The 27,125-nt window shown below is 32.9% G+C and overlaps 4 protein-coding genes across 8 annotated transcripts; 2 read left to right on the forward strand and 2 right to left on the reverse strand.

Annotated features, from left to right (window-relative positions):
- Positions 1-861: 861 nt before the first annotated feature.
- LOC120117228 lies at positions 862-2,657 on the reverse strand. The gene is made up of 4 exons (XM_039137517.1): positions 2,495-2,657; positions 2,266-2,419; positions 1,808-1,863; positions 862-1,017 (listed from the first exon to the last, which is right to left on the reverse strand). Exons 1-4 carry the CDS (start codon positions 2,609-2,611, stop codon positions 862-864), a joined length of 483 nt encoding a protein of 160 aa, XP_038993448.1. The 5' UTR covers positions 2,612-2,657.
- A 10,594-nt stretch (positions 2,658-13,251) lies between these two features.
- On the forward strand, positions 13,252-15,935 carry LOC120117229 (acid beta-fructofuranosidase 2, vacuolar-like). The gene is made up of 7 exons (XM_039137518.1): positions 13,252-13,670; positions 13,824-13,832; positions 13,965-14,821; positions 14,901-15,062; positions 15,142-15,377; positions 15,460-15,547; positions 15,621-15,935. Exons 1-7 carry the CDS (start codon positions 13,265-13,267, stop codon positions 15,933-15,935), a joined length of 2,073 nt encoding a protein of 690 aa, XP_038993449.1. The 5' UTR covers positions 13,252-13,264.
- Positions 15,936-17,569: 1,634 nt separating this feature from the next.
- On the forward strand, positions 17,570-19,505 carry LOC120117417 (thylakoid lumenal protein TL20.3, chloroplastic-like). 3 transcript variants are annotated; one of them, XM_039137702.1, is made up of 8 exons: positions 17,572-17,755; positions 17,786-17,860; positions 17,980-18,178; positions 18,260-18,289; positions 18,405-18,511; positions 18,697-18,731; positions 18,805-18,933; positions 19,246-19,505. In XM_039137702.1, exons 1-8 carry the CDS (start codon positions 17,710-17,712, stop codon positions 19,435-19,437), a joined length of 813 nt encoding a protein of 270 aa, XP_038993633.1. In that variant the 5' UTR covers positions 17,572-17,709; the 3' UTR covers positions 19,438-19,505. The 3 variants fall into 3 exon arrangements, with proteins under 3 accessions (XP_038993632.1, XP_038993633.1, XP_038993634.1); XM_039137701.1 differs by having other exon boundaries at positions 17,570-17,860; XM_039137703.1 differs by lacking the exon at positions 17,572-17,755 and having other exon boundaries at positions 17,791-17,860; positions 17,976-18,178.
- A 1,067-nt stretch (positions 19,506-20,572) lies between these two features.
- On the reverse strand, positions 20,573-25,490 carry LOC120117418. Of its 3 annotated transcripts, XM_039137706.1 has the most exons (6): positions 25,054-25,490; positions 23,599-23,813; positions 23,094-23,240; positions 22,037-22,583; positions 21,311-21,916; positions 20,573-21,208 (listed from the first exon to the last, which is right to left on the reverse strand). In XM_039137706.1, exons 2-6 carry the CDS (start codon positions 23,734-23,736, stop codon positions 20,751-20,753), a joined length of 1,896 nt encoding a protein of 631 aa, XP_038993637.1. In that variant the 5' UTR covers positions 23,737-23,813; positions 25,054-25,490; the 3' UTR covers positions 20,573-20,750. The 3 variants fall into 3 exon arrangements, with proteins under 3 accessions (XP_038993637.1, XP_038993636.1, XP_038993635.1); XM_039137705.1 differs by having other exon boundaries at positions 20,573-21,916; positions 23,094-23,207; XM_039137704.1 differs by having other exon boundaries at positions 20,573-21,916.
- Positions 25,491-27,125: the final 1,635 nt, after the last annotated feature.

Here is a 27,125-nt window from a genome sequence, read left to right on the forward strand (position 1 = left end):
AAAAATACAAAATCATTACATCTGTTACATCTCAAAGCCCTAATTCTTACTTTTTATTTATAGGCTTTGCCCGTTCTACATGCCTCGCACTTTCATCATTGTTCTAATTGTAACTTTAGGTCTGTTTTAAAAAGAAATTGGGTCATAACTCTAATGTTCTCTCTGTATCATAATTTGTGTATTATATTAACCATATACATTGTTTTAGGAGATATATTTAACCAAGAGAAATGATAAAATTATCCATAAAAAAATTAGCTGACCTTATTCTCATATGTAATGGGGTGAGGGGGAGATAAGATAGTAGGTTACCCCCAATGGATTGAGAACATCTTCCATGGAAGACCTCCGGCAGTCAGAATTATGAATTGCCCATCGTGAAACTCGATCCCACGACCACAAGGTTAAGAGCCCTGCGCTCTACCAACTGATTGATATATTTGATAGATTATTTTGATAGGTATAAAAGAGTGATACATATAAAGGTAAAAAAAGAAATATAAATATTGTAATTTGTTGATTTTTCAAACATGATATTTTGCATAAAACAGTTTCAAACATAAAAAGGACACATTAAATGTGACGGTGGAATAATTTACAGTGATGCTGTTAAAATAGAACATTAGTAATCGTCTGTCTGTCGTTTCGCATTCTATAGTACTTGTTGAAACGGTTAAAGTTATGTATCCAAACACTAATGTGTTCTACTACATGGGCAAAGAGTGGAGCTTGAATTTTAACATTTATTTTATTAATTTTTTAACATAATAAACATAATCATAAAAAATAACAAAAGCTCATGGAACTTATGTAGAGGATGAAAACTAGAAGGTAAGAATAACAGTTATTGTATAAGATTAATTAATGTTTTATATTTTGATTATGAATAGGAGGTTTCCGATGGGGTTGTGCATAATCCATTACATCAATGTCCCCAACGTTATCCTTTTCCTTGCAATCCAGAGCTTCCTCAACCCCAGCTCCCAACATCAATCTTGCTTTTGCTCTCTTTAATCCCTACATAATATACCAAACCATTAATACCCCCCCAAAAAAAACATATTTTGTTTGTTTTATTCAATTTTTTATACAAAAAATTTATGGGTAAAGTACACAAATGATCTCTTGACTATAAGATATTATTTTACTGAGTCATCCAAGTATTAAAAGTTACAAAATGATCCTCTGATTATAGAACATTGTTTTGTTGAGTCCCTCAACTATTAAAAGTTACAAAATGGTCACTCGACTATTCCTTATGTTCTAAACTCGTCCTTTCCGTTAAAAAAATAACGATCTTATGAGCTAGAATTTAACATGCTGACGGAGATATGATAGTCGTTTAAGATTATGAGATCAAATTTTATCATATCTCAATCAGCAAGTTAACGTCCAACCCAGACTGACATCAATTTTTAATGAAAAATGATGAGTTTGGGACATTTGAATAGTCAGGTGATCATTTTGTAACTTTTAATAGTCGAGGGACTCAACAAAATAACATCTTATAGTTGGGGGACCATTTTGTAACTTTTGAAAGTTGAAAGACTCAGCAAAACAACACCTTATAATTAGGGGACCGTTAGTGTACTTTATCCTAATTTTTTTTAACTCCAAATGCATGCAACAAAACACCCATGCATGCATGTGAAGACCATCTGACTTCTGTGCTCTGTCCTGGCATGTTTAAGAAGATGGGTCATTGCAGTAACTGGTCTTGGTCTTTTACCATAACCAGTACTGCACTCTAACAACCAGAAACACAGACAAAATCTAGGTTCTAAAGATATGGTCGCTTTTTTTTTACCTCTGCTTTTTCCACGTTTTGCAAATCAACCCGAGAAGAACTGATAATTCCATATCCTGCATGCAAATATCCGCAAAATTCTAGCGCCGTCAATAATATGCAACATGGTGTAAAAGTAAGGCTAGATCATGATTTTTTATATATATATACATATACATATATCACAAACTATATTTATACTATCCATGCCTAACTAAGATCAGATAAAGTTGTTTGTGATATTCTTTATCAAAGAATTATTGAGGTTTATTATTGTGCAACAGCACCAGAATTTCCTGAGCCAACCAAGTTGGACAAGTGCTGAAAGAATAAAAATATCTTTGGAAGCCTGAAGAGAATTCAAATTTAGTTTAAATAATGACACATGTTCAAAAAGAATATAATTAGCATGTATATTTCTAGTTGAAAAGTCTCGTAAATTCCAAATAAAACATACTAATAATTAGTTTGAATATAACCTGCTGAAATTGGATTTGCAACATCTTCTTTTTCCTGAAGAAAAGGGCTCAAAAGTGCTTGCTTCACAGATTTTGCCCCAACTTGTACTGTTTGTAGTTTCTTTGAGATTGCAGGCTCCGTCTCTAACGTATGAGCTTTCAGCTTATTGGCATCCTGCATCAAGTTCAATCATACCAAGAATTTAACATATAATTATTATAAAGTCAATCAAATCTTTCCTACACTAACCTTACTGGCAAGAAAATCGACACGGTCGCCGATCTCTTGAGCGAAAAACCCTAGACGGCGAGCATTGCATGCATGCAAAGAAAGATAAAGGAGAACGAAGAACGAAAGTGAAGACATAAGAATTGAAGAGCTTTAATCTTACAAGGAAGAAAAATGGGAAGAGGTATGGGGATGCTACTGCAGTGTTAGGTTATTCCAAGTATTTGTAATCATAGAAGCATTAAATGCAAGTTTTGTATTGAATTGAAATGAGTTCTTTAAGAGAACATGCAGGTGTTCGGATGATGAATCCTGAAAACGAAATTGAATATATTCGTGGGGCCTCCCTTTGTCGCTTGCACTTGAGTTTTTAATCAAATGTATGGGTACCAAAGTATGAATTATACAGCAATACGCAAAGGTATCAAAGATATTAAAAAGGGAAGGGAGTTTTTATTGACGGATTGGTTAAGTGGTAAGTATTTTTTTATCAAAGATATACAGAGTTTTTACCAATTCAAGTTTAAGGTTTTGAATAGGCAGAAAACTCTTGCCGGAAGATTCATCCACAAAAATAAGTGTGCGACACGAATCGATTCGGATTGATAATAGCAAAGTCTTGGAGAACCGGAAGGACAACAAAAAAAGAAGTTTTTTTGTTGAAATAAATACATGGTATATTTTACGAATTACTTGTAGTTTTTATAATAGAATTGTTTTGGCTTAAAGGTTACTTTTGTTTCTGTAGTAGACTCAATTTATCATTTTTTCGCGAATGTATGTTCGCATCAATTTAGTTCTCAAAGTTGTTTAGGAGCATCATCCTAACCCTCGAAGTCCGTTGATCGTTTTGACTAACAGGATCGTTAGTCTTATGTGTCTATGGATTAAGGGATTAAGTTAAAATATTTACTAAACAACTGTTATAAAAAAATCCTAAAATTTTATTAATTTCAGTGAGATTAAGGGATTAGGTTAAAATTTTAAGGATTTATATATATATTTTTGGTATAATCACTGGTATCCAATCTATTGATCGACTAATTCGGATCGGGTACTGTAGAGGCAATGATAAACCTCTCAACTCAGTTTGCTCCATTCGCAAGCACCAAGATTTGAACTTCTAACCCTGTTGAAATTATCTAATGTCTCTTCCTACTAGACCAATTGATTGTTGATAATTTTTTTTATTATTTATTTATTCTAATAAATATCACGTCATTATCAAGCCACGTCAGTAATATTGGCTAACGTGGAAATTGCTGGCGTCGACAGATGCAGAAGACTAATGATTCTGTTAGTCAAAACGAACTTTGAAGACTATGATGATACCCCTAAACAATTTCAAATGCTAAATTGATACGAAAATTTCATAAAAATGAAAATAATAAATTGGGTATATTATAGGGGAAATAACCCTTAAGCCATTTTTCCCTCTTGAACCATCCATCTGATTTGTTTATGTTGAAATTGCAAATTGATTAATGGAATTGGATGGGGAAAATATGTGATTTTGTCGGAGGATAGGTAACGATAGGTTTGACATGTTAAGTATTATGAAAACATCCAAAAATGAAAATCAAATATAATATAATTGAAAGAAGAAAAGTACTTGGAGTGTGGGTAAAGAAGTAAAATTAAATAAGGCAGCCGCAACAGTAAATCAAGGTCCTACCCATGTGTTTCTGCTGAGGAAGCCCACTCCTTGCACCCTAATTTGTATGGAAGAATTATCACTGCAACGGCGATGGCCTTTGATGATTTGCTTTTGTTTGATCATTTTGTTTTTTTTTTTCTTTATTTTTTTCTTACATGATCACTTTTGTAAAACCATTATAGATTGCATTGCATGTTACATGATGTTAAGGGTGTTAGTAAATATTATTGCAAAATAAAATGATTATATTATTGACTATTACTATAAAAGAAAATGATACAATTACAGTGTTGTTTGTAAAAGTCAAATCGTGACTTGCCTTAAAAGTAATTACGTCTGAATTGATGTAATATCGAAAATGTACGTTGCCCTCGAAAGTTAACATAGTGTTTCAAATTTCGTACATCCGAAATAAAGATGTGTGACTCACTTGATATTACTCCTTTTGAAGAAAAGTAAGAAGAGAAAACATGAACAAATGTTTTCAATGTGAAAATAATGAACATTTAGTTTGATATTTATAAGGAGAAATCAAAGGTAAATTAGTAAATATGATGAAATTAGTTATCATAAAATCTCAACCGCTCCTCTACTATCTATTATATTTAGAAATAAAATCTTATTTAAAATAAATAAAATAATGTATCCTCAAAAATTAATTTTTTAGAAAACGATAAAAGAGTAATAACGAAATTAACAGCTCAAGTGAAATGAACAAGTCTTCTCTTTAACAAATGAAACAATTTCAACTTTGTTAAAATATGAGAAAATTCCACGTCCACTTAACGACACGCCACTACCAAGTTAGTGTAGTGTGCTCAAAGTGATTGCATTTCTTATTAAGTGTACCAAAATAATAGAAGCAACAAAGTCAAGATCTTTCAGACAGAAAAGAAGAAATACGTTCATCAAATAATTTCAAAAAAATTGCGCAAGTGCTCACTAAAGTCGCAAACGGAAAGGATCTTCATTGTAAGAACGTTAAAAACAGATACGAGAGACAGAAAATACAAGCAAAATAAAACAAAGAAAAGTCAGCCTTGGCTGCTGGCTGAGCCACCCGCTCATTCCACAAAATCATTTTTCACCTTCAAGAAAGTCCACTGCTATAGGGGCGTCAAAGGTTCAGTAATAAGAACAACCACAATAGCCTTCTTTTGCACAGTAAAGTTGGTCCAGGACGGTCCGCCAGGATTCCTGATGTCAAAATTTAAAATACAAACTTTCAATACCGCATAATTTCAGTAACCCAAACTCGAAGTTCACTTTATAACCTTCCCTCACCCGAGGGGCAACAATTACTACCTGCAGTGAGCTTCTGGTCTATAGAACTCACACGATTCCAGGGCTATGCGAACATACCCTGCGAACTCCAGTCAACTAACATGTGTCCCTCGTCTATAACCTCACAAACATACCTTGCGGATACTCACTAACGGTCACATGTTGATACACGTGGTCTTACTTGATGACTGATCAGTCCTTATCATCGCTCCCTAGGACGTTCACTCAAAACCAATGTCACGACATCCCCCAATCGACACCTATCCCGAGCATTATAAATAGCCATACAACATAGAGTAAAGACACGGATAATCTAACATCCAAAGAACTCAAATTCAAAAAACCAAAAAAACCTTTCAATCACCATCTGCGACTGTTGACGACTTCACCTGTCAACAAATATATACATTGAACAATAAAACATAGTGCAGATTTTCTGTTTTACCTCTAAAGCATGGATATATGATGTTAATAGTGGATACGAAGATTATATAAACCTTAGAGGCTAGAGCTATCCTCGATACTTAATAAGATAAGGATAAGATTCAAATCTGCTGTTATTTACCCATGTCGAACATATAAGTTAAGGCAATTACTATATATTCATTAGAAATCCGAATCACAATTAAACATGTGTGTTTAGGAGAATTCAGATGAATGAATGAGGTTTATCTATGTTGACATGCATGTGGAAGTAGCCGTTGTCAGAAATAGAAAAAGAGAAAATAGAGAGGGAGGGGTGCAAACAGCAACATGGAACACATGGGTCCTACAGTCGAATGGAATGGGGGTAGGGGCCATTGGTTTGAAGACAAAGCTGCATGGCCAAACCGCCACTTGCATTGCATCTCGTCCAATCTTGAGGGACATGGAGGGTCAAGTTCCCCTCATCTCCGCCGGTTTAGGCCATGCATACCACGTGCTATTCATCCAATAAGACTTTTGCGTATAATTGGTCTCCGATTGGACTCCTAAACTGAAACTCAGAGAATACTTGATAGCTAAGAGGGCGAGAGAGAATATATAAACTATTTATTAAATTTTAGGGTAAACTATATGTTTAGTACCTAAACTATTACTTTTGTTCTGTTTTGGTACCTAACCTTTATTTTTTTAAATCATGCCTAATATTTAGTTTAAGTTTCATTTTGGTACTCGTCTTTAAGAAATAAAACAAGTGACATTTTATGGATAAATTACATCATTTATCACTCAACTATCTTCTCACTCTTATTTTGATCACCAAAGTTTAAACATTTTCAATTTAACTACTCAACTTTCAAATTGCTCATATTTTAATCACTCTGATTTATTTTTATTAATAGATAATTAAAATAAAAAATTAAATTTAATATTATAACCAAACCCAAAAATTTATCACAAACCCTCATCCCACCTCACGACCTTAAAATAAAAAATTAAATTTAATATTATAACCAAACCCAAAAATTATATCACAAACCCCTCATCCCACCCTCACGACCTCACTCTTACCGACCTCTCTAACCCGCCTCTTCATTTTTTTTATTTTAATCATATATTAATAAAGTAATAATTAAATGATGACACATCATAGAAAATATTATTAAAATAAGTTAGAATGATTAAAATGTGAGTAATTTGAAAGTTAAGTGATTAAATTAAACTTCAATGACAAAAATAGGAGTGAAAAAATAGTTGAGTGATAAAATGATGTAATTTACCCATAAAAATACCATGCACAATAGTTTCATTAAGTTTTTAACTGTGGGTGTCAAAATAAAACATAAACTAAACACTAAGTATGATTTTGAAAAAAATAAAGTTTATATATCAAAACAGAATAAAAGTAACTGTATAAGTACTAAACTTATAATTTATTCTAAATTTTATTAGGCATAGTGACAAAAAAGCCCCAACGATTGACAAAAGAATCTTGAAAACTCATCTTTAAAGCGCATTTAAATATATTTTTAAATTATTTTCAACTCTAAATTATTTTTGAAAATTTTTGATAAATTAACAAATTAGTTTTCCCAGAAATCTCGTGTTTGTTTCACGTAATTCGTTTTCTGGAAAATGTTTTCCGTGTTTGTTTCACGTAATTCGTTTTCCAGAAAATATTTTCCCGTGTTTGTTTCACGTAATTCGTTTTTCGGAAAATGTTTTCCAGTATTTGGTTGGAGGAAAACTGGTTGGTCAACGTAAAATATTTTTCTGGTCAACAGAATTTCTTTTGTGTTTTCTGGAAAATGACTTACGGTCTGATTTTCTGTAAGTCATTTTCCGAACTTTTCACTTCAAATAATAAATACTCAAAATAATTTTATTTTATGAATTTAATATTAATAAAATATTTTAATATCATTTTAATCAAAATATTAATTATTAAAATATTTAAAATATATTTATTAATATTTCTAATAATTTAATATTATATTTTAATATATAAATAAATAATTATATTATAATATAAGATATTATATTTTTATTTTAATAATATAATAAATTATTAATAAAATTTATATTATTATTAATTTCATAGAAATATTATTAAATTATTAATAATGAATAATATTATTTATATATTTATTATTAATATAATAATCTAATAATATTTTAATAAAGATATTTAAAATATACTAATTAATATTTTTAAAATATAATATAACACTATTACTTTAATAAATAATTAATATAATTTATAATATTTTTATTTCAATAAAATATATCAATATTAATATTTTTATTAATAAAATTATAAAAATAATATTTAATAATAAATAATAATATTTATTGTATGTAATATTTGTAATAAATAAATTTTAAAAAAAACTCATCAACTAGAGGAAAAAAAAGTTTAAACAACATATTTCAAACATCATAAAATATTTTTCAAAATTTTCATAAAAATTTAATTCATTTTACGGAAAATATTTTTCGAAAAACGTTTTTTAGAAATGTAATTCATTTTTTAAAATTCAAATTTCAGTAATTCATTTTTCATAATTCAATTTTCAGAAAACCAATTACAACCAAACAAACAGACCCTATATTCAAAATGAATTTTATAATTATTTATTATATCTAAATATGGTTTGGTTGTCCCTTGTTCCCATATGTAATGGGGTAAGGGAGAGGTAAGATAGTAGGCTAGCCCCAACACTAGATTGAGAACAGCTTCTGTAGGAGACCTCCGAATTATGAAATGCCCTCCATGGGACTCGATCCCACACGACCTCAAAATTAAGAACCTTGTGTTCTACCAACTGAGCTGGATAATCATTTATTATTATATCTAAATATAAATTTCACAAATTACGAGAAAAAGTAAGAAATGAGGTCATGTTACCCTAATAGGCCAACAAAACCCCACGGCTAAACACAATATATAGGTTAAAAAAATCAGATTTATATCTCAAAATGGGATAACTACACTATAGGTCCTTCCTATAATCTCCCTTATCAAAAAGCACTCACAAGGCCAATAAATTGGGCTTTAATACTCCTCTAACGAGGCGCAAACCACAACTGGCGCAAGTCCTCTAATCTACCTCTTTACTATCTCTAAATTTAGAAGAAATTATTTTATAGACCCTCCGCACCACATAAGATATGGTCCCAACCAATAAAATTAAAACATGTCAGTATTTTTTCTTAATCATCATCAAATTTAGGCATAATTTTTAATTATTTATTTATTTCCATATCAACATTAAATCTCCACCTCTTCTTCAATCTCTGAACTCCTCCATGTTCTTAACCACAATCACCATGGTCACCGTTGGACGATGAAGTTTGCTGCTCAGGTTGACGAGGGAACTCCGATAGCATTTGCACGCATAGCATCGCGACGAACAACAGATGTATTGCTTCATCTTTGGGCAAGGCTGTTAGCCTTGGATTAACGATGTTAACCGCTTATTCTATAGAATATACATAAAGAAATCAACGGAGAGTTTCCAGTCACCGTCTTACCAGGCGACATTGTTTAGCTCCATGCTATGGTTTTACTACGCCATGATGAAAAAGAATGCTTTTCTGTTCATCACCATCAACTCCTTTGGATGTGTTGCGGAAACTATATACATATCTTTGTTCATTGCTAATGCAACCAAGAACAACAGGGTACTTAATCAAATCATATCATCAGATTCATTTTCCAAACTCTCCTTTTTTTTCTTCAATATTTGATTTTGAGTTTGAAATTACAGGCATCTGCTATGAAAGATGAGTTGTTCTGATTGATTTAATTCATGGTTATAAAGCATTGTTTAGCTCCAGATAATGCAGAAAACGTAGAAATTAAAATTAGGGGTAATTGTGATTATCGACGCAAGAAGTTGAAGAAAAGAGAAATTTAATTCTAATACGGATATAAATAATTAATTAAAATTAAACCCAAAATTAATGATGATTAAGAAAAAAATGTTGACATATTTTAATTTTATTGGTTAAGACTATATTCTATGTGGTGAGGAGAGTTTATAAAATAATTCTCCTAAATTTAGTGACTCGTGATTTTGAGGTCTTTACCTTAAAGATAAGATAAAAGTTGATTTATGATAGGTTAAAGGCAACATTTGACCTTCATATGCCATATGTTGATTTAAAATAACGTGATACTAAGGCGTTTGGTTCGCTGGAATGTTTCTGAGGGAATTATAATCTGTGAAAGAATTGAAATCTATCAGGAATTGGAATCCAATTCCATATTCTGTTTGGTTCGTAGACATGTCAGATGAATTTGATTTCAATAATATAAAATGACAGAATTGTCCTTCTTGTTTTTTTTGCTTTATTTTAGTTTGTTTTACCACTTATATGTAGCAATATATTATTAAAAAAATAAAAAATATTAAATTTTCATTTTATTGATTGATTATTCATTTTAATAAATTATAAAAATCATGCTAATAAACATCACAAGTTAAAATCATCGCAATCAAAATATGTTAATAAGTTACCAAAAGATAGAGCAATATTTCGATACGTTCCAATCGGAGTATGTTAATTAGTTACCAAAAAATATACCAAAAACTATTTTTATTCAATATATGAATTAGAAACCCGACCCGACTCAAAATAATAAAAAAAATATTTTTATTCAATAAAAACATTGAATTAATTGAAAAAAATTATATATTGAGGGTATTATTGTAATTATTCATAAATATATAAGGTAAAATTATATATTTTTTCGGGTCGGTCTGGTTTTTTTCACCCTAAACTCGAACCCGACCTGACCCGATCCAAATATCACACTTAAAAAACCCGACCCGAACAAAATAAAGTTTCACCAGACCCGACCCGAATATATGAATTAGAAATCCGACCCGACCTGACCCGAAATAATAAAAAAATATTTTTATTCAATAAAAATAGTGACTTAATTGAAAAAAATATATAGAGAGGGGTATTATTGTAATTATTCCTAAATATATAAGGTAAAATTATATATATTTTCGGGTCGGGTATTTTTCACCCTAAACTCGAACTCGACCCGACCCAAATATCACACTTAAAAAAACCGACCCGACCAAACCAAACCAAAATAAAGATTCACCCGACCCAACCCGAATATATGAATTAGAAACCCGACCCGACCTGAAATAATAAAAAAATATTTTTATTCAATATATGAATAAGTTACCAAAAGATTGATGAGGGTAGTATGGTCAAATTTCAATTCTCTCTAACAAGGAATTGAATTCCATCCATTCTTGGATGGAATTCACTTTCCCTCATTTGATGGAAAGTTGAAGCTATGAGGGATTCCAATTCCCTTGGAAAACTTGAACCAATCATGGGAAAGTTGTGGAATTTGATTCAAATTCTCACTAATTCCAAGGGATTCCAGTGAACCAAACGCCACCTAAGTTTCAAGTAGGTAACTGTGTGTTGTTGAAAATTTTATCGTGAAAGAAATATTTTCTTAATTTTTAAACAAAAATAATTTTTGAGTAACAAATATTTTTAAAAATTGCAATCATTTTTATTAAATAAAAAAAGGAAAATGATTGAAATGTTAACTATGGTAATTGTGATTTTATATAGGTATTTTAAATTTAAGGTGAATTATATAAATAGAAAATTCTAGAATATAAATCAGAATTAATGAATTAAATTATAAATGAATCAAGAAGTCAAAGTCACTAAAAACAAATATATATATATATATGATGTAAAAGGAATAGAACATTAAAGAAGCTTTAAAACTAAAAAACAACATTCAGCAGGGACCTCCTCCAATCAGCAAATTTTTAATCGCATCTGGTGATCGTTGAAATACCTGAAGTCCAAATCATCCGCAATCGTATTTCCCTCCCTCAACACGTATTTGAAACCCAATCCCGATTCCCGCCTGAGTAGCTCAATTATGTGTGATGAGCATACTTCCATATCAACTCCTATCCCAATCATCATGGATAATAGGGAAATAATGAGGCTGCTGTAAATTTAGTTGAATCCAATCCCCTTTCTCCGTTGACATGAATTCTCCAAACAAAGTTGGTTCAGTCCATGTCGAGCGAGCAAGGGGGCATTCTCGAAAAAACCTGCATCATCCGTCATTTGTCGTCCTACTCTTTCTTCATTCCAAAGAATCCAATGTTGACAAAATAGCCACAATCCCCTATATTTTGAAATCAGCTTCTATAGAGGCGGTAAGGGATCCCAAGCAATGAATTCCCGTTTGTTATAGGCACCGCGCACTGTGAAGCTTCTATGTGAGTCCCATACCCAACCTGGCGTGTCCAAGCCCCCCATCTCTAATGGCGGTTTAACAATCGCAAAGGCCAATACTGCGAAAACAAAACAAAACTCAACCTCTGCTGATATTTATTGCTCTGTACCTTCGTACTGAATATAGAGACCAATTTTGAGTTTGTGAATAGATTATCACGACGTTCGATTTTAATTTATAGTTCTCGATGGTCTTTTAATATTTTGATTATATTTGTGGTTCGTTTGTCATTGCAATCAGATTTGTTCGTATTAATTTTTTGTTTGAGTCTTTTGGTTAGATTTTTAACCTTTTTTCATGTATGATTTAAAATGACTAATTTTTTTAATTGTCAATATCGTTAGAAAATGTATAAATTATATATTTAATTTATGATGATAATTGTAAACTATTATTATAATTTTTGATATTTTTTATTTTCAATACAAATAACGGCTTCCATTAAAAAAATAATCATGATTGTAAGCTGTGACATGTATATAATGCTGGAAATTAATGTGACATACATGATAAATCGACTGAAACAAGATTATTATTAATTACTTGGTTGATATTATCTAAAACATCATATTTGATTTAAACAACGCTAGTGATTATAGTTAAACGTAATTACTCCTATTCAAAAAATCGATTAGGATAAGGATTGCTTGATGATAAGAAATTAATTTTAGCTAGTCTTCTAGTATGGGTATGTAGATCATATAAATGATTATTGAAATTAAATGCAAAATAATATATAAAAAAATAGTTAGAGCATTAAAAACACATTAAATTATAACTGGTAGTTTGAATTAAAATAAAACCTAACCCTAAAACTGTGGAACATACAAGATGTGTCGTAGGTACGTATGTGATTGTGTACAAGTTTGAACATTATGATTTGGTAAAATTCAATTTTCCTTCATTACCATTCTTGGCAGTTAATAGTGTACATTGTACACGGCTATTACACATGCCTGGTTTCCGATAAATCAGAAGAAATTATTGGGTAAATTTTCTATCTTTCTTCTTCACCATTGGATCAGGTAAACCACTCACCTGAGCAGTTCCCATATATAGCACTCGCTCCTTTCGCTCTCAACACTATTTTCTGTTTTGCTTCTTTACCCAGAATTACTTACAAACAATGGCGGATACTAAACCATTGCTTCCGGCAGCATCCGACTCCGATTCGTCATCTGAAACAGTGTCTCCTATAAACCGACTGAAACCCATCAAAGTTTATCTTACCATCTTCTTTGGATTGTTAGCGGCAGGCTTGTTCGCGGCATTGTTGATAGGAAACCATAGGTCAGGTAGTGCTCATTTACGTGGAAATCAGAATGGTTCATTGGCTTCGTTCGCCTCCCAGAAACTGAAACCTCAACCTTTGCGGCCGGTATCACGTGGTCCGGCTCAAGGAGTATCGGAGAAGACAAGCGGGATTTGGGCCAACGTCCCCAGGGATATCTTGCCAGAGCCATGGAACAGTAGCATGTTGGTATGGCAAAGAACGGCTTTTCATTTTCAACCTGAAAAGAATTGGATGAATGGTAAGAAAAAGTTTCCTTTCACGTACCAAAAGTTTCTAAACATTTGCACTCATCTTTCATTTGCTGGTATTCCCCGTATCTAATATCTTGAATGTATTGTGTGGCTGGTGCTTTTTTACATGTTTTGATCTGACTTGGGAATTCGGTTTCCAGATCCAAATGGTAAGGCATCAATTTCTTATCCAAATAACTGCAGCATATTTATAATCTAATAGTATGTTGAACGATTGTAAAGTGAATGGATCTATATTATATGGTTTCTGAAAGTCAATATTGCCAAAACACATGCAACAGGTCCATTGTTCTATAATGATTGGTATCACTTCTTCTACCAATACAATCCCATTGGTGCCGTTTGGGGTAACATTGTTTGGGGTCATGCTGTATCCAAGGACTTGATTAATTGGTTTCACCTCCCATTGGCGATGGTTGCAGACCAATGGTATGACAAAGACGGAGTCTGGACTGGTTCTGCAACAATCCTTCCTGATGGAAAAGTTGTTATGCTATATACAGGATCCACCGCCGAGGCTGTTCAGGTTCAAAACCTTGCTTATCCTGCCAACCTCTCCGACCCTCTTCTCATCAAATGGGTTAAGTACGAAGGGAACCCGGTTCTAGTTCCACCCCCAGGCATCCATAAGAAGGATTTCCGTGATCCTACCACCGCCTGGATGACCTCCGAAGGGAAATGGCGCATCACCATAGGGTCCAAGATAAATAAAACTGGCATATCTTTGGTATATGACACAAAAGATTTCATAAACTACGAGATGTTACCTGGGGTGCTTCATTCTGTACCCGGGACTGGCATGTGGGAATGTGTGGACTTCTTCCCTGTTTCGATAACAGGAAAAAAGGGGTTGGACACATCCGTTAATGGACCTGAAGTGAAGCATGTTGTCAAGGTAAGCCTCGATGATGACAGACATGATTACTATGCTATCGGGACGTATCATGAGATTAATGGTTCTTGGATTCCTGATGAACCTGAAATCGATCTTGGTATCGGAATAAGGTATGATTATGGAATATTTTATGCTTCCAAGACTTTCTATGATCAGAACAAAAACAGAAGGATTCTGTGGGGTTGGATTGGGGAAACAGATAGTGAAGTTGTGGATATGGAGAAAGGATGGGCATCTCTCCAGGTAATTTTTTCTGTTTCAAATGGGCCATAAAACGTTAATCGAGACCTGCATGTTTGTAATGTGCTATTTTCACTTACAGGCCATACCAAGGACGATATTGTTTGACAATAAGACTGGTACTAATTTGCTTCAATGGCCAGTAGAAGAAACAGACAATTTAAGGTTGAACAACACCGAATTTAATAAGGTTTCGGTCGAGACAGGATCAGTTGTTCCTCTTGATGTTGGACCAGCCTCACAGGTTCGTCTTATTCTATCCTAACGTGTATGTCACTGTCAACTATAATTTATATATACCAAGATTCCTGTTAATGTGACAGTTGGATATCATAGCCGAGTTCGACGTAGATGAAGAAGCTTTGAAAAAAGCAAACGAAGTCCATGTACCATTCAGCTGCAAAACCAGTGGCGGAGCTGCCGAACGTGGAGCATTGGGACCATTCGGTCTTTTGGTGCTCGCAGACGAGAGCCTCAGCGAACAAACTCCGGTGTACTTCTACATCGCCAAAGGTTCCGATGGAAAACTCAATACTTTCTTATGCAATGATCTATCTCGGTATGTATAAACCTCAGTCGCGCCTTCGTAACTTCACTCGATCGGTCACATAGCTTGCACTCACCAGATTCTACTGTCTCAGATCATCTAAAGCATCCGATGTTGATAAACAAATTTTTGGGAACTACGTTCCAGTGCTGGAGGGCGAAAAATTATCCCTCAGAATATTGGTAAGACTGTTAACTTTAACCTGCTTCTAACGTAAGAATCAATAAGCGTGAAAGTGTATTATTTTCTTTCCAGGTGGATCATTCGATAATCGAAAGCTTTGGTCAAGGTGGAAGAACAGTGATCACATCCAGGGTTTATCCGACCGAAGCAATCTATGGAGCTGCTAAAGTGTTTTTATTCAACAATGCTACTGAGACCAATGTTACTGCCTCACTTAAGATCTGGCAAATGAACTCCGCTGTCATTGGGCCCTATCCAGTTGACGACGACGAAAAAGATGACGACCAAAAATCTTTAGCCCCTTCCTCGCGTTTCATTTTATGCCCTATCAATTATATTGTGTCATGTCTCACTTTTCTCTATTTTATATCACATATCAAAATTTAATTCGTGAAGGCACAATAAATAGATGTAATAAACTTCCATTCTTAGATAGTACGTTCTAAGGGATCAAAAGAAAATGTCTTGATCGGCCAACTAAATCCTTTCCAATAATTTGTCATTCCATCATTTTTATGGAAAATGTTATGGACTAGGTGTAATTAGGGAATAATTGAAATGAAAGGAATGTGCAAACATTCATTTTTGTAATCTTTTATTTGATTTTTTTTCGTTTTGTTTGCGTAGTGAAGCTGGTGAAATATCATATAAGCTGCCACATTCTCAAATTAAGTTGTATTGTGGGGAAAAAATTAAAAAAAGAAACGCTTCAACTTTAATTTTTTATTCAAGAAATTTTAATAATTATTTTTGAGAGAAAATAGTTGTAGTTTTTTTTTATAAATAAATAGTATCATCAAATCATATAATTTATTATCAAATTGAACATATAAACAAAAATATAAGAGCATGCTTTAACTATAAACTATTAATTTATTATATGTGTATTTGTCGTGATTCCTAATTGTAATTCCATCAAAAGTGATGATTATAGTGGGATGAGACACTAGATCTCTTAAACAATGTCATATATTTGAATTATGACATTTGTGAATAGAACAAATTGGATTGAGATAATAATCCTCGTCTCTACAGTACCTAATTTGGATTAGTTTAATTAATATATCGGATACATGTGGTTATACAAAAAAGTGATGTTTATAAATTGTAACAACAATATATATATATATATTGAATTTAAGGAGGCCTAACCTTTTACATTGAGAGAAAATTAACTGGAGCGAAGAAGAGAGGTCTTTTACGATGCTATCAGCTGTTTTATTGGCGGATGAGAAGGATATCCATATTTTATTAAGTAATACAGCTATAGCCCGAATAAGAGAGTAAAGGTTTTCAAATGAAGATGAAGCGTTATGAACATCGAAACTATCGATTTGAAGTGAGACTTCCTCAAAACCATGATGCCATGCTAGCTTCAATTCTTCGTAAACTTCCTAATGTTCATATTGAACGAGACACCAAACTACTTGTTCAAACTCAAGATAAAGGTGTCATCATGATCTGTAAATACTCCTCATGCTGAGCAACGGTTGTTTCTTGAAGAGACTGCTCCGTTCGTGTTGAGACATATCCAGTCATGTTGAGGAGATTGTCATTGGATGTTCTCCACTCTCATAACATTTTTTAAATTGTAATTTTAATAAAAAAAATTGTTATTAATTATTATAATAATAAATTTTCCTTAAATCTTAATATTTTCAAATGTGTTAATTTTCATTTATTGTATTAGTCACTGAAATTAATTTTAATATAAAACCAACTGACTAAATATATATCAAACCTTAAACCCTAATTTCTAAGCTAAAAGATGATATAATTTATCTATATTATAAATAAAAATATTTTTTGTTTAAATTAAAAACTTACCTAATAAATTTTTAAGTATTCTGCTGGTCCTCCTCTATTTTTTGGGTAAAAAAGTTACGTCCGCCACTGCCTACTTTTACCATTATTTAAACTTAAAAATTATATATTTTTATTGATATCATTGTAACAAAATCTAGTAATGGTGAAATGTAATTTAGACGTCTTCTTCCATGAGATTTTTATTTCATTTAGAGACAGACGTGTGGAAATCTGAACCAATCCCACGAGTCCAAAAACAAGTGGATAAAAGTGGAGCAAACATTTTTAAGATGAAGCCTCCCGATATGCCCTTGTAATCCATCTTCCACCTTTCCTCTCCGTAAACTACTTGTAAATGGCACTCTCTTCTCTATCCATCAATCCTCTAATTACTATTTCTTCTTCTTCTTCTTCTTCTTCTTCTTCAAAAGCTTCATCTCGCCATCTGCCTCCGTTTGGCGCCTTTTGCCACATAAATAACCCAGAAACCAAAACTCCAATTACCGGTGAGTAAGCGATGTCGTCATTCTGTATATTTGATCAAATATTATTATTTTCTTTCTTTCTTTCTTTATTTTTGTTTTGAGTACTCAACTTTAACATAGTTTTCCTTTGGAGAAGGAAGATTGCTCCAGCAATAAGTATGAAGCCAGGGATGCTAAATTTAAGTTCTGGAAACCCTTGGTTTCAACAGCATTAGCAGCAACAATGATTGTTTTTGGAGGCGAAACCTCTTCTATGGCTGAACTTAACAAGTTTGAGGCAGAAGCTCGTGGTGAATTCGGTATCGGATCGGCTGCCCAGTTTGGTTCTGCAGATTTAAAGTGCGTTCGTTTGGTTAATTAACATTTCTATTTACCTTTTAGGAAAAGGGGCTTGATTTTTGTGTGTCTTATATTACGCAGGAAAGCTGTTCACGTCAATGAAAATTTCAGGTAACCAAGCAATTTTATGCTGACTTTGTAAAGTAAAGAATTTTAATTTATACTTAATGATCAAATTGTGGAATGTCAGTTCATAATCAATCTGAAATCTAAATGGTTGAAACAGAAGGGCAAACTTCACATCTGCTGATATGAGGGAATCCGATTTCAGTGGCTCAACCTTCAATGGTGCATATCTTGAGAAAGCAGTTGCATACAAGGCAAATTTCACAGGTAAATTTGCTGCCAAACACAATTAGTTTATTTTGTCAATAATATTTTATAAAACACACAAGCATAGATGAAGATAGGTTTTTGCATCAAATCAAACATTCAAATATAAGAGAGAAGTAGAACTCATTCGAAAAAGAAAACTACTGGTAACATTGATGCTGAATTGATTTTTCTTTAATTTACAGGTGCTGATCTAAGTGACACATTGATGGATCGCATGGTAAAAGTTTTTGAACCCTTGGTCCTCATCCACTTTATAAACAGGAAAAACTCTAAAATTCATTTCCCTTCAGGTTCTCAACGAGGCTAACCTTACAAATGCAGTGTTGGTAAGATCAGTCCTCACCCGAAGTGATCTCGGGGGTGCCCTCATTGAAGGTGCTGATTTCAGTGATGCTGTTATTGATCTTCCTCAGAAGCAGGTTCTCAACTCTCTTTTCCTATGCTTGTACATCTTCCTGTTTCCATACATGAAAATTTACAATCTGTCACTGATTAATTAAGCAGCAGTAACAAAAAGCAAATACTATACTCTTGTCTTCCCTGAAAACAGAATTAGTGATGATGATTCCATGGCTTCCTTTTGTGTCACTCAAGAATCAAGATAGTTAATGTGATTTCTGTAGTCCAAGAACCATAAAGAGCAGTAGAGAAGCTCTGTGTGATGATTCATTCATACTCCAAATTGAAATACCCTTTGAGCTCTTTTCTTTTTCTGGGGTTTGTTTATGTAGGCTTTGTGCAAGTATGCAAATGGAAGAAACTCAATCACTGGGGTAAGCACCAGGGCAAGTTTAGGATGTGGGAACAGTCGACGAAATGCGTATGGCTCTCCTTCTTCTCCTCTGTTGAGTGCTCCACCTCAAAAACTGCTAGACAGGGATGGTTTTTGTGACCAAGATACTGGCCTTTGTGAAGCCAAATAACTTTACCTCTTAACTATATATCAAATGAAAGGACATCTCATACACGCACTCAAACTTATTTACTATTTTCCTTCACAATTACTACTCAAGACAATTTTATTGCAATTTCAAGTGAATGTGTGGTGGATTATCGTTTGGTTACACATGCTTTAACCATAATGATATCATAAATCAAAATTGTAAGTATAAAATTATGAAAAACTACTTCAAAACTTATCAAAATTGTATAAAAAAATCTTAAATGGTAAAAAGACCCTTAACAAATAATGGAAAAATTCAAGTAAGACCGTGGTCGGAAATAATATCCAACTAAACCATTTTAATCAGGGCCAATTGTCTAATCGGTAAGGGTGAACGTTTGATCGAGTCGAATAAAAAAACTTTGAGTTGTTCAAGTTGACGAGTCTTATTTTATAACTTGAAGTTGACTCAAATTTTTGACGCATTATCAAGTTTTTGTTTAGTTTAATTGTGAATACTTGTAATATTATGAGATTATTTGATTTTAATTTAAATATTTTAAAAAAATTAATATTATGATATTATTTGATGAAACTGACCTTTTCTGATCCTCTTTCGGTCTGATTGCATCGATCCATCAAGGAGTGTAATTAGTTTCCTGAATCCCTCTTGAGCCATAAGGCTAACATGTGAAAATTATGAAATGCCTGACATTTTCGTATTAATATGTTAATGAAATAGCATTATATTTGCGGGCCATGTGAAAAATACAGAAGATGACACACACAACACAAAGATTCGAAGATTTAGGTGAAGAATTTTGGCTGCATATGGGCATTATTCCAGTTGCCTATGAATCTAATCCACTAAAGCTGCCAGCCAATCAACATTCTCACTCAAGCAACTTGAACACCATAGGTATTTATCCTTTAGGAGGCATGATTGAAGCATGCTACATTCGTAAAGATTCATCTTTAGTCGCTTTGCTTCCACTCCTCTCACTATTTCTTTGTTTAATTTTCTTGCCAAAGAAAAATAGCATAAGATGGACCAATCCTCTAATAAATATGTTGTTTATCTATGAAGCAAGGCAATAGATTTCGTCTCGTGTATCATTCTCTCAATTCTATTCTCAAATATTGTTTATCTATGAACCCAAACACTTTGACATAGAGATCTACGTTCCAGCTTTAAAAATAATAAAGTTGAAAGATCGAATCATATATAAGAACATAGTTAAATATCTCTAAATCAATGAATGAGCTTAAAGATTATTTGCAGTTAAAAAGATGTCGAATTAAACAATAGGGTTATGTTAAAATCTGACCAAGTTTCCAACGTTAACTTGAAAATCATCTAAAAGTTTTTCTTCCAACATAATTGAGTCTTGACCGTCTGCTTCTCACCGGTTTGAACCATCTCTCTCCATTGGCCATCTTAGCTCTCATTTTCTTGTACTCCCTTGATCTTAGAACTCCCTCTAGAATGTTTATATCTTCACGAATTTCATGTCTAGAAAGAGATGAGAGGCCCGGAAGTATGTCCTTCTGAAAATCCTTCAGTCTCCTTCCTCTTCTCAACTTGATGCCGAAATCTTTTGTCAGTGCATCACTTGCTTCAAACGGCTCCGATGATACAGAATAATCATCCGCATTGCTTTCTGCCAGTTCCAAAGTCATTAACTCATATGAATCATGGGAACATTGTGGCTGCTCCTTGTCCTCATTATCTGACTCCTTTGATGCTGTCTGAGTTGAAGATTTTTGATAGCATGCTGATTTCTTCGAGGTGAGATGCATAAGTGATTCAGCTGCTATTTGGATCAAATTATCCACTTCAGCCGATTCTTCTCGGTTATCATAACATTCATGTTTTATTTCATTACTAGCAGAAGGTCTTTGATCCTGCTCACCTGATAGAGTTTCTGCAACTTTAGATCTCCCATCGGTTCCCGAAAACTGATCAGAATCAGCAAGATTTGAATTACAGGGTTTAATTCCAGATTCCATTGTCCTTACAAGGCTAGAAACATCATCTGAAATGCAGCTAGACTTCCCTGATGGAGAAAACCTGTCGGGAAGTTCATCTTCAACGGTAATTTGGATTTTATCAGAGAATAACACATTGTCTGCTTCTCCACTCTTCTCACAACCTGACTGTATAGCAACTACACATGCAGGCTCCAGACCAGGAGCATGACCATTTTGTAGTTTCAGCATAAGCCCATCCCTTCCATTCTTTGTGTTTCCTCCGTGGCCGCCACTCTCCTTGGACATGTTTATTTGGGGCCTGGATTCTGATGCGGGACTGTTTACAGAACTTCTGAATTGATCTTTTGTTCTCCAGTCTTCGTTATTGGAATTAATCAAAGGGTAGACCAGTATGGAATCATCTGAGTGACAAGATGAATCATCAAGCTTAACTTCATTAAGGTCCACATATCCCACTCCACATGAAGTGAACTGCTGCTTTCTGGTCAAAAGGTTTTCACGTGGCATATTATCATTGTGTTTTAATCCTGCAAATGGGAGAAATAAAGATATGATAAACAGAAAACATGTTCTTGAACTGAACAAGAAACAAGAATAGAATCGGTATGACTATGAAGCTTCTAATGGTGAAGCAAATTACCAAGTACCTTGAACAGAATAGATCTGCTTTTTCCAGTTGCTATCCCCAACAAAGGGGCTAGTCAATGGTATCTTGTGAGATAAATCTTTCATCGTGCATCCTGAAGAAATTGGATTAGAATTTATTGTAGCTCGTGAATCATTTTTCCCTCCAGAATAAGTAACTTCAGCAGCATCAAAAGATGAATGTTTTTTATCCACATTTGTGGTCATCTCAGTTGATTCTTCTAAATCAATGACAATTCTAGAGCAGGCATCAGTTTTCTTGTCAGACCTACTTCTCTCTTCATCTTCCTTGTTCCCTTTGATAGCTCCAAGGCTTAGAGAAAGCCTCAACTCCAGGGGGTCTGAAAAATCTCCACCATGGATAGAATTTACATCTATGCTTTCTTTTAAGTGATTCGCAACCTTTACTTTATTTGGAAGAATATAATCCACAAGACTCGTATACTGATCAGGCAAACGCTGAAGATTGAAAGGACTTGGCTGAAATTTATAGCTATTGTCCTGCCACCCTTCTAACAACTCCACAGTAGAAGACACTCTTGAGTCCAACTGAACAAAATGTCAAAGAGAAAAGGTTAGAACACGGATGCTTACCAAAAGGTGAAATTCATGATAATGCATAAAAAGAAAAAGAACTGTCAAGTAGATTTCTCTTAAGATAAAATAGTTTTCACAAAATCTTCATGATTGCACCTCATCATATTCCCAACCTTCAAAAGCGTTAGATTTATGGCATTTTTTCTCATAACACTACTCAAGGAAGAGGGAAACGGTAACTTATTATCAAAAACCACTCAAGTGTCCATGAAGGTCAACCTTTTTTTCTTTTATGGATAATTGAAATCTTAATCCAAAAGAAAAAGCACCAGGAAGAAACATGCTACATGAAGTATTTATGGGTAAAGCCAACAAATTTAACCATCATGGCTTATGCCTCACTCTATACAAAGATATGATATACAACATTGTTAGAAAGATTAGGAACAACACAAAAACGAGCTTTTAAATAAGCAACGATATTAGAGATTGACTTCTAACATCTCAGAAGACGGTAATTACCATTGGAATTGAATTTGTTGGGAGTCCAGTTTCTCGGGGAAATGATTGTGCATTTGCTTTCAATGAATTGAACGTTTCAAGCTCCAGTGGTGTATGATTCTTCATTAGATTCTTCTGAACACTATGTAAACGATGGAGCTCACATACCTGAAAAATAGACATCTAGAGTATAAGCATCTAGCCTGGGGGTAGATTCATGCTTCTTCCATGCGACAATTTGACTTGCATGGTCTCTTGTTCCACCTTATCATAAAAAACAATGAGTTGAAATATAACTTCAAATCACATGAATTTTTTTTATTTTTTATTTTTTATTTTTGAATAGAACTTTAAATCACATGAACTCATGTAGTTTGGGAGCCATAAACCCACAAGAATAAAATCTCCAAGCCAAACCTTCGACACCAAGATGGCTAAAGGCTTGACCATGAAAGGGAAATTATTTATAGGCAACAGAAATATACAGCAAACTACATGTAAACAGCCACAAAGGATATCCATGCACCTGCTTTCTGAAAATGATTTCCTGATCAAGCATTGTCTGCTTGAAAATATCTTTAAGCGAATTAGTAGCTTGCGGTGTTGAATTCATATCAAAATCTCCTGCCAACATTTTTTCCTCATAAAAATTGACCAAATACATTAATTGATGCCAGATCTGGCATCCTCAAATGACTGAGTCTTGAAATGATGCTTTACACAGTCCTTTGCTCTCCATCTCTGCACGGTTTCCATAGAGAAATTATGATTATAAGACGGTGTAGTACCACTAATAATAATCAACAAGGATGTGAAATGGTGAAACTCAGCCATTATGGCAACCAATTTTGGGAAGATGCCTTCCTTGGCAACAGACACGTGCATAGAGATTCCCTTCTTAATAACCATCAGATAAGCGTTGAAGAAGTTTCATCAGTTTCATGACATGTAAGTAGGACAACTCCTTGCAGACAAATATTTCCATTTAAACAGAAATACCAAATTGATAATAGTCATTGAGAGATTTTTGCTGCAATTCTATCTAGTTGCATATTTTGCTATAGATTGGTCTAAATGTTATAAATATTTCGAACTGTGTAAAAATGCTGAAGCAGATTGAATTGTAACTGAAAATTTTAGGACAACTACCAAAACAAGCCAATTAACCACATAGTATCGTGATGAAAATATAGATCATTTGGTCCCATTAAGCAGAGAGTCTGACGGCAGGAAAAAGATCTGCGCCTTTAAACCAGAGAATATATAACTAACTTTAGCATCACAAATAAAGATCACATTTCCTCAACCGTTTTGGAATTCAGATAGATCAGTACTGTTTGTAGGGCATGTTATCTCGTGATATGGTATACAGGAATCCCCCAGAACGATAATTTTAACATTGAAATGAACATTCTAAGATATAACTAAAAGGTTCAACCACTGAGCAAAAGAAAAAACTAAAAGGCTCAATTGAACTTCATCCATAAGATAAGCTTTCCAGGGAAAAAGGAAAAAAAGGTGCTAAGAGAGTTCAATATGCCATTACATAAGAGCCATGGAACTCAACCCTTGCAAAGCTCAAAGAATGTGCGGGGGAAAAGGTCTTTCATTCCTTCATCTAGAAATAACTATTCTTCCTTCTCTAGAGCGTGATTAAACGATGCAGATGAATCATTGTAAAATTAATGGGAACATTTTAACAGAAGCCATGGAAACCAAATAGTCTTCAGTTTTTATAAGCATTGAAAAAAGAAAAGCACTGATTACGAATACATAGAAAGATAATCAACCCAGCGAAACAGAACCTCATGTTGAAATCTAATAATTGTAAAACAAATTCCACATCATAAAAGGCAAACCATGAAGCATTAAACAAAGAGGCAGAAAAAAAAAACCAAGACATGAACACATAAACAACAAAAGAAACAAAGCTCAAAATTTATCCACAGAATCCAGAACTATAAAGAGAGAAAGAACTTACCAGGAGACAAATAACCAAAAAAAAAAAGCATTCCACCATGAGATACATAAAGATAAAATAAAATCTATACTTTCCACTCGTTCCCCCAAAGAATCTAACTGTGTAAACCAGATCACAAGGAATATATTGAAAAACAAAAAAAAATCCCAAGAGAAGATGTATCAGAGAAAAGAGATTAAAACAATCAGATCATCACTTTGGGTTAGGGGAGAAGAAAAAAGCATGGAAATAGAGAAAGGAAATTAATGTATTGAAACCATGAAAGAGGAGAGAAGGAAGATTTTTCTTGGGGGGGGGGGGGCCTTTCTTTCTCTTTCTGAAAGAGGCGAGAAAGCAGCTTGGTGGTTTATGTGGCACATCATTGTTTCTTTTTCTGGCATTTATATTCACTTTCTGTCTCTGTCTAGTTTCTATTTCATAATCTTGGGATTCCTTTGCCTTTTTATAGGGCAAATTATAAATGATCTCTTAGTTATAGAATATTATTTAATTTAATTTTTATTATTAAAAGTTATAAAATAATCTTTAATTATAATGTGTTATTTTATTGAATTTTTAAATATTAAAAATTATAAAATAGTTATTTAATTATTTGTATGTTTCAAAATCATCATTTCTATTGAAAAATTGATGAAAGCCTGAGTTGAATTTTAATTTACTGACTAAGATATGATAAAATATAATCATATAATCTCAAACGACTATTATGTCTCAGTTAGCATGTTAACATCACTCATACAATTATTAATTTTTTAATGAAAATGATAAGTTTAGAACATAATAAATAGTTTGGTGATCATTTGTAACTTTTAATAGTCGATGACTCGACAAAATAATTTCCTATGATTATATGATTATTTTATAATTTTTAATAATGAGGAACTCGATAAAATAGTATATCGGGGATCATATATATATATATATATATATATATTTACTCTATTATTTATTATATAAATTTTGATTTGTGGTTATGTAGATCAAGAGAACCACTCAGAGAGAGTGGTAGGACAGTTTCAACTGCAAAAAGGCAAAGAGAGGAGAAGGCCATTTAATATGTTATGTTATGTTTTACTGTTTACTTTTATCTTTTGGACTCCATTAATATCTTCGTCCTTCTCGTGTCTCTGCCCCCATTAATCCCTTGTTTACTCTTTCAAGCTAAACGTCCTTCTCATGTCTCTACCCCCATTGATCCCTTGCTTATTCTTTCAAGCAAAACATGTTTGTTTTATAATACACGGTTTTATATTCAAATATACCGATACCATATTTGACGTCTTAAATTTTATTAGGACTAGTTTATAGATCAAACGACTTTATGATAAAAAATTATTGTTATTTTTAAAATTTTAGGTTTGAACACTATAATAATAGCTCACGACACTGACATGATGATTAATGATGTGACATATAGACTAAGGGGTTGTTTGTTTGTCTCTTAATGGAATCATTCAGCGTTGAATGTTGAACCGTTTAGCATTTAGCACGTTTGTTTCGCACCTCTGAATGATTCAGTGCTGATTGATTCAGCAAAACAGTACTGAATGATTTAGCACGGAAGTACATTATTCTGAATGATTCAGAGCCATTGTAAAACAACATGTCACATTCAGAGCTAATTCATTCAGAGCATCTGAATCATTCATAATTTGAATTATTCGACACTTAATCATTCTGAAGTAAACAAACAACCCCTAAATTATTTTTTTCTATCCAAATCAATGATCAAATTGATTTTTTAAAGTTCAAAGACTTATTAATTTTTTAGAAAAATAAAAATTGTTTTAAATTTAAAATTCAAAATATAAAAATATTTAAATAATAAAAAATATCTAATATAAAAAAGGACTAAAAATTAAATTACTAAAAATAAAAATACTAACAATTCTAAAAAATATGATTTTAAAAATATATATATATATATCAAGCTATAAAATGATAAATTATAAATTATTTAAAATAAAAATATTAAAAATATACTTTATAAATAAAAGATACATGTAATATATAAATGCAAAGGTAAATTAATCAAATTACTATAATCGAATTAAAAAAGTCAATAAACTTTT

This window comes from Hibiscus syriacus, unplaced genomic scaffold (assembly GCF_006381635.1).
Source record: "Hibiscus syriacus cultivar Baekdansim isolate YM2019G1 unplaced genomic scaffold, ASM638163v2 tig00110319_pilon, whole genome shotgun sequence".
Taxonomy (NCBI): domain Eukaryota; kingdom Viridiplantae; phylum Streptophyta; class Magnoliopsida; order Malvales; family Malvaceae; genus Hibiscus; species Hibiscus syriacus.

Coding starts and splice junctions, on each gene's coding strand:
- LOC120117228 (XM_039137517.1), bottom strand. CDS start 2,611: ATGTCTTCACTTTCGTTCTTCGTTCTCCTTTATCTTTCTTTGCATGCA. Junction 2,420..2,494: donor TCGATTTTCTTGCCAGTAAG/GTTAGTGTAGGA, acceptor AACTTGATGCAG/GATGCCAATAAGCTGAAAGC. Junction 1,864..2,265: donor TGCAAATCCAATTTCAGCAG/GTTATATTCAAA, acceptor ATTTGCATGCAG/GATATGGAATTATCAGTTCT.
- LOC120117229 (XM_039137518.1), top strand. CDS start 13,265: ATGGCGGATACTAAACCATTGCTTCCGGCAGCATCCGACTCCGATTCG. Junction 15,063..15,141: donor ATGTTGGACCAGCCTCACAG/GTTCGTCTTATT, acceptor TTAATGTGACAG/TTGGATATCATAGCCGAGTT. Junction 15,548..15,620: donor AATTATCCCTCAGAATATTG/GTAAGACTGTTA, acceptor TTTTCTTTCCAG/GTGGATCATTCGATAATCGA.
- LOC120117417 (XM_039137701.1), top strand. CDS start 17,710: ATGGCACTCTCTTCTCTATCCATCAATCCTCTAATTACTATTTCTTCT. Junction 18,512..18,696: donor ATACAAGGCAAATTTCACAG/GTAAATTTGCTG, acceptor TTTAATTTACAG/GTGCTGATCTAAGTGACACA. Junction 18,934..19,245: donor TTGATCTTCCTCAGAAGCAG/GTTCTCAACTCT, acceptor TTGTTTATGTAG/GCTTTGTGCAAGTATGCAAA.
- LOC120117418 (XM_039137704.1), bottom strand. CDS start 23,736: ATGTATTTGGTCAATTTTTATGAGGAAAAAATGTTGGCAGGAGATTTT. Junction 23,241..23,598: donor AAATCATTTTCAGAAAGCAG/GTGCATGGATAT, acceptor TCTATTTTTCAG/GTATGTGAGCTCCATCGTTT. Junction 22,584..23,093: donor CAACAAATTCAATTCCAATG/GTAATTACCGTC, acceptor CATTTTGTTCAG/TTGGACTCAAGAGTGTCTTC.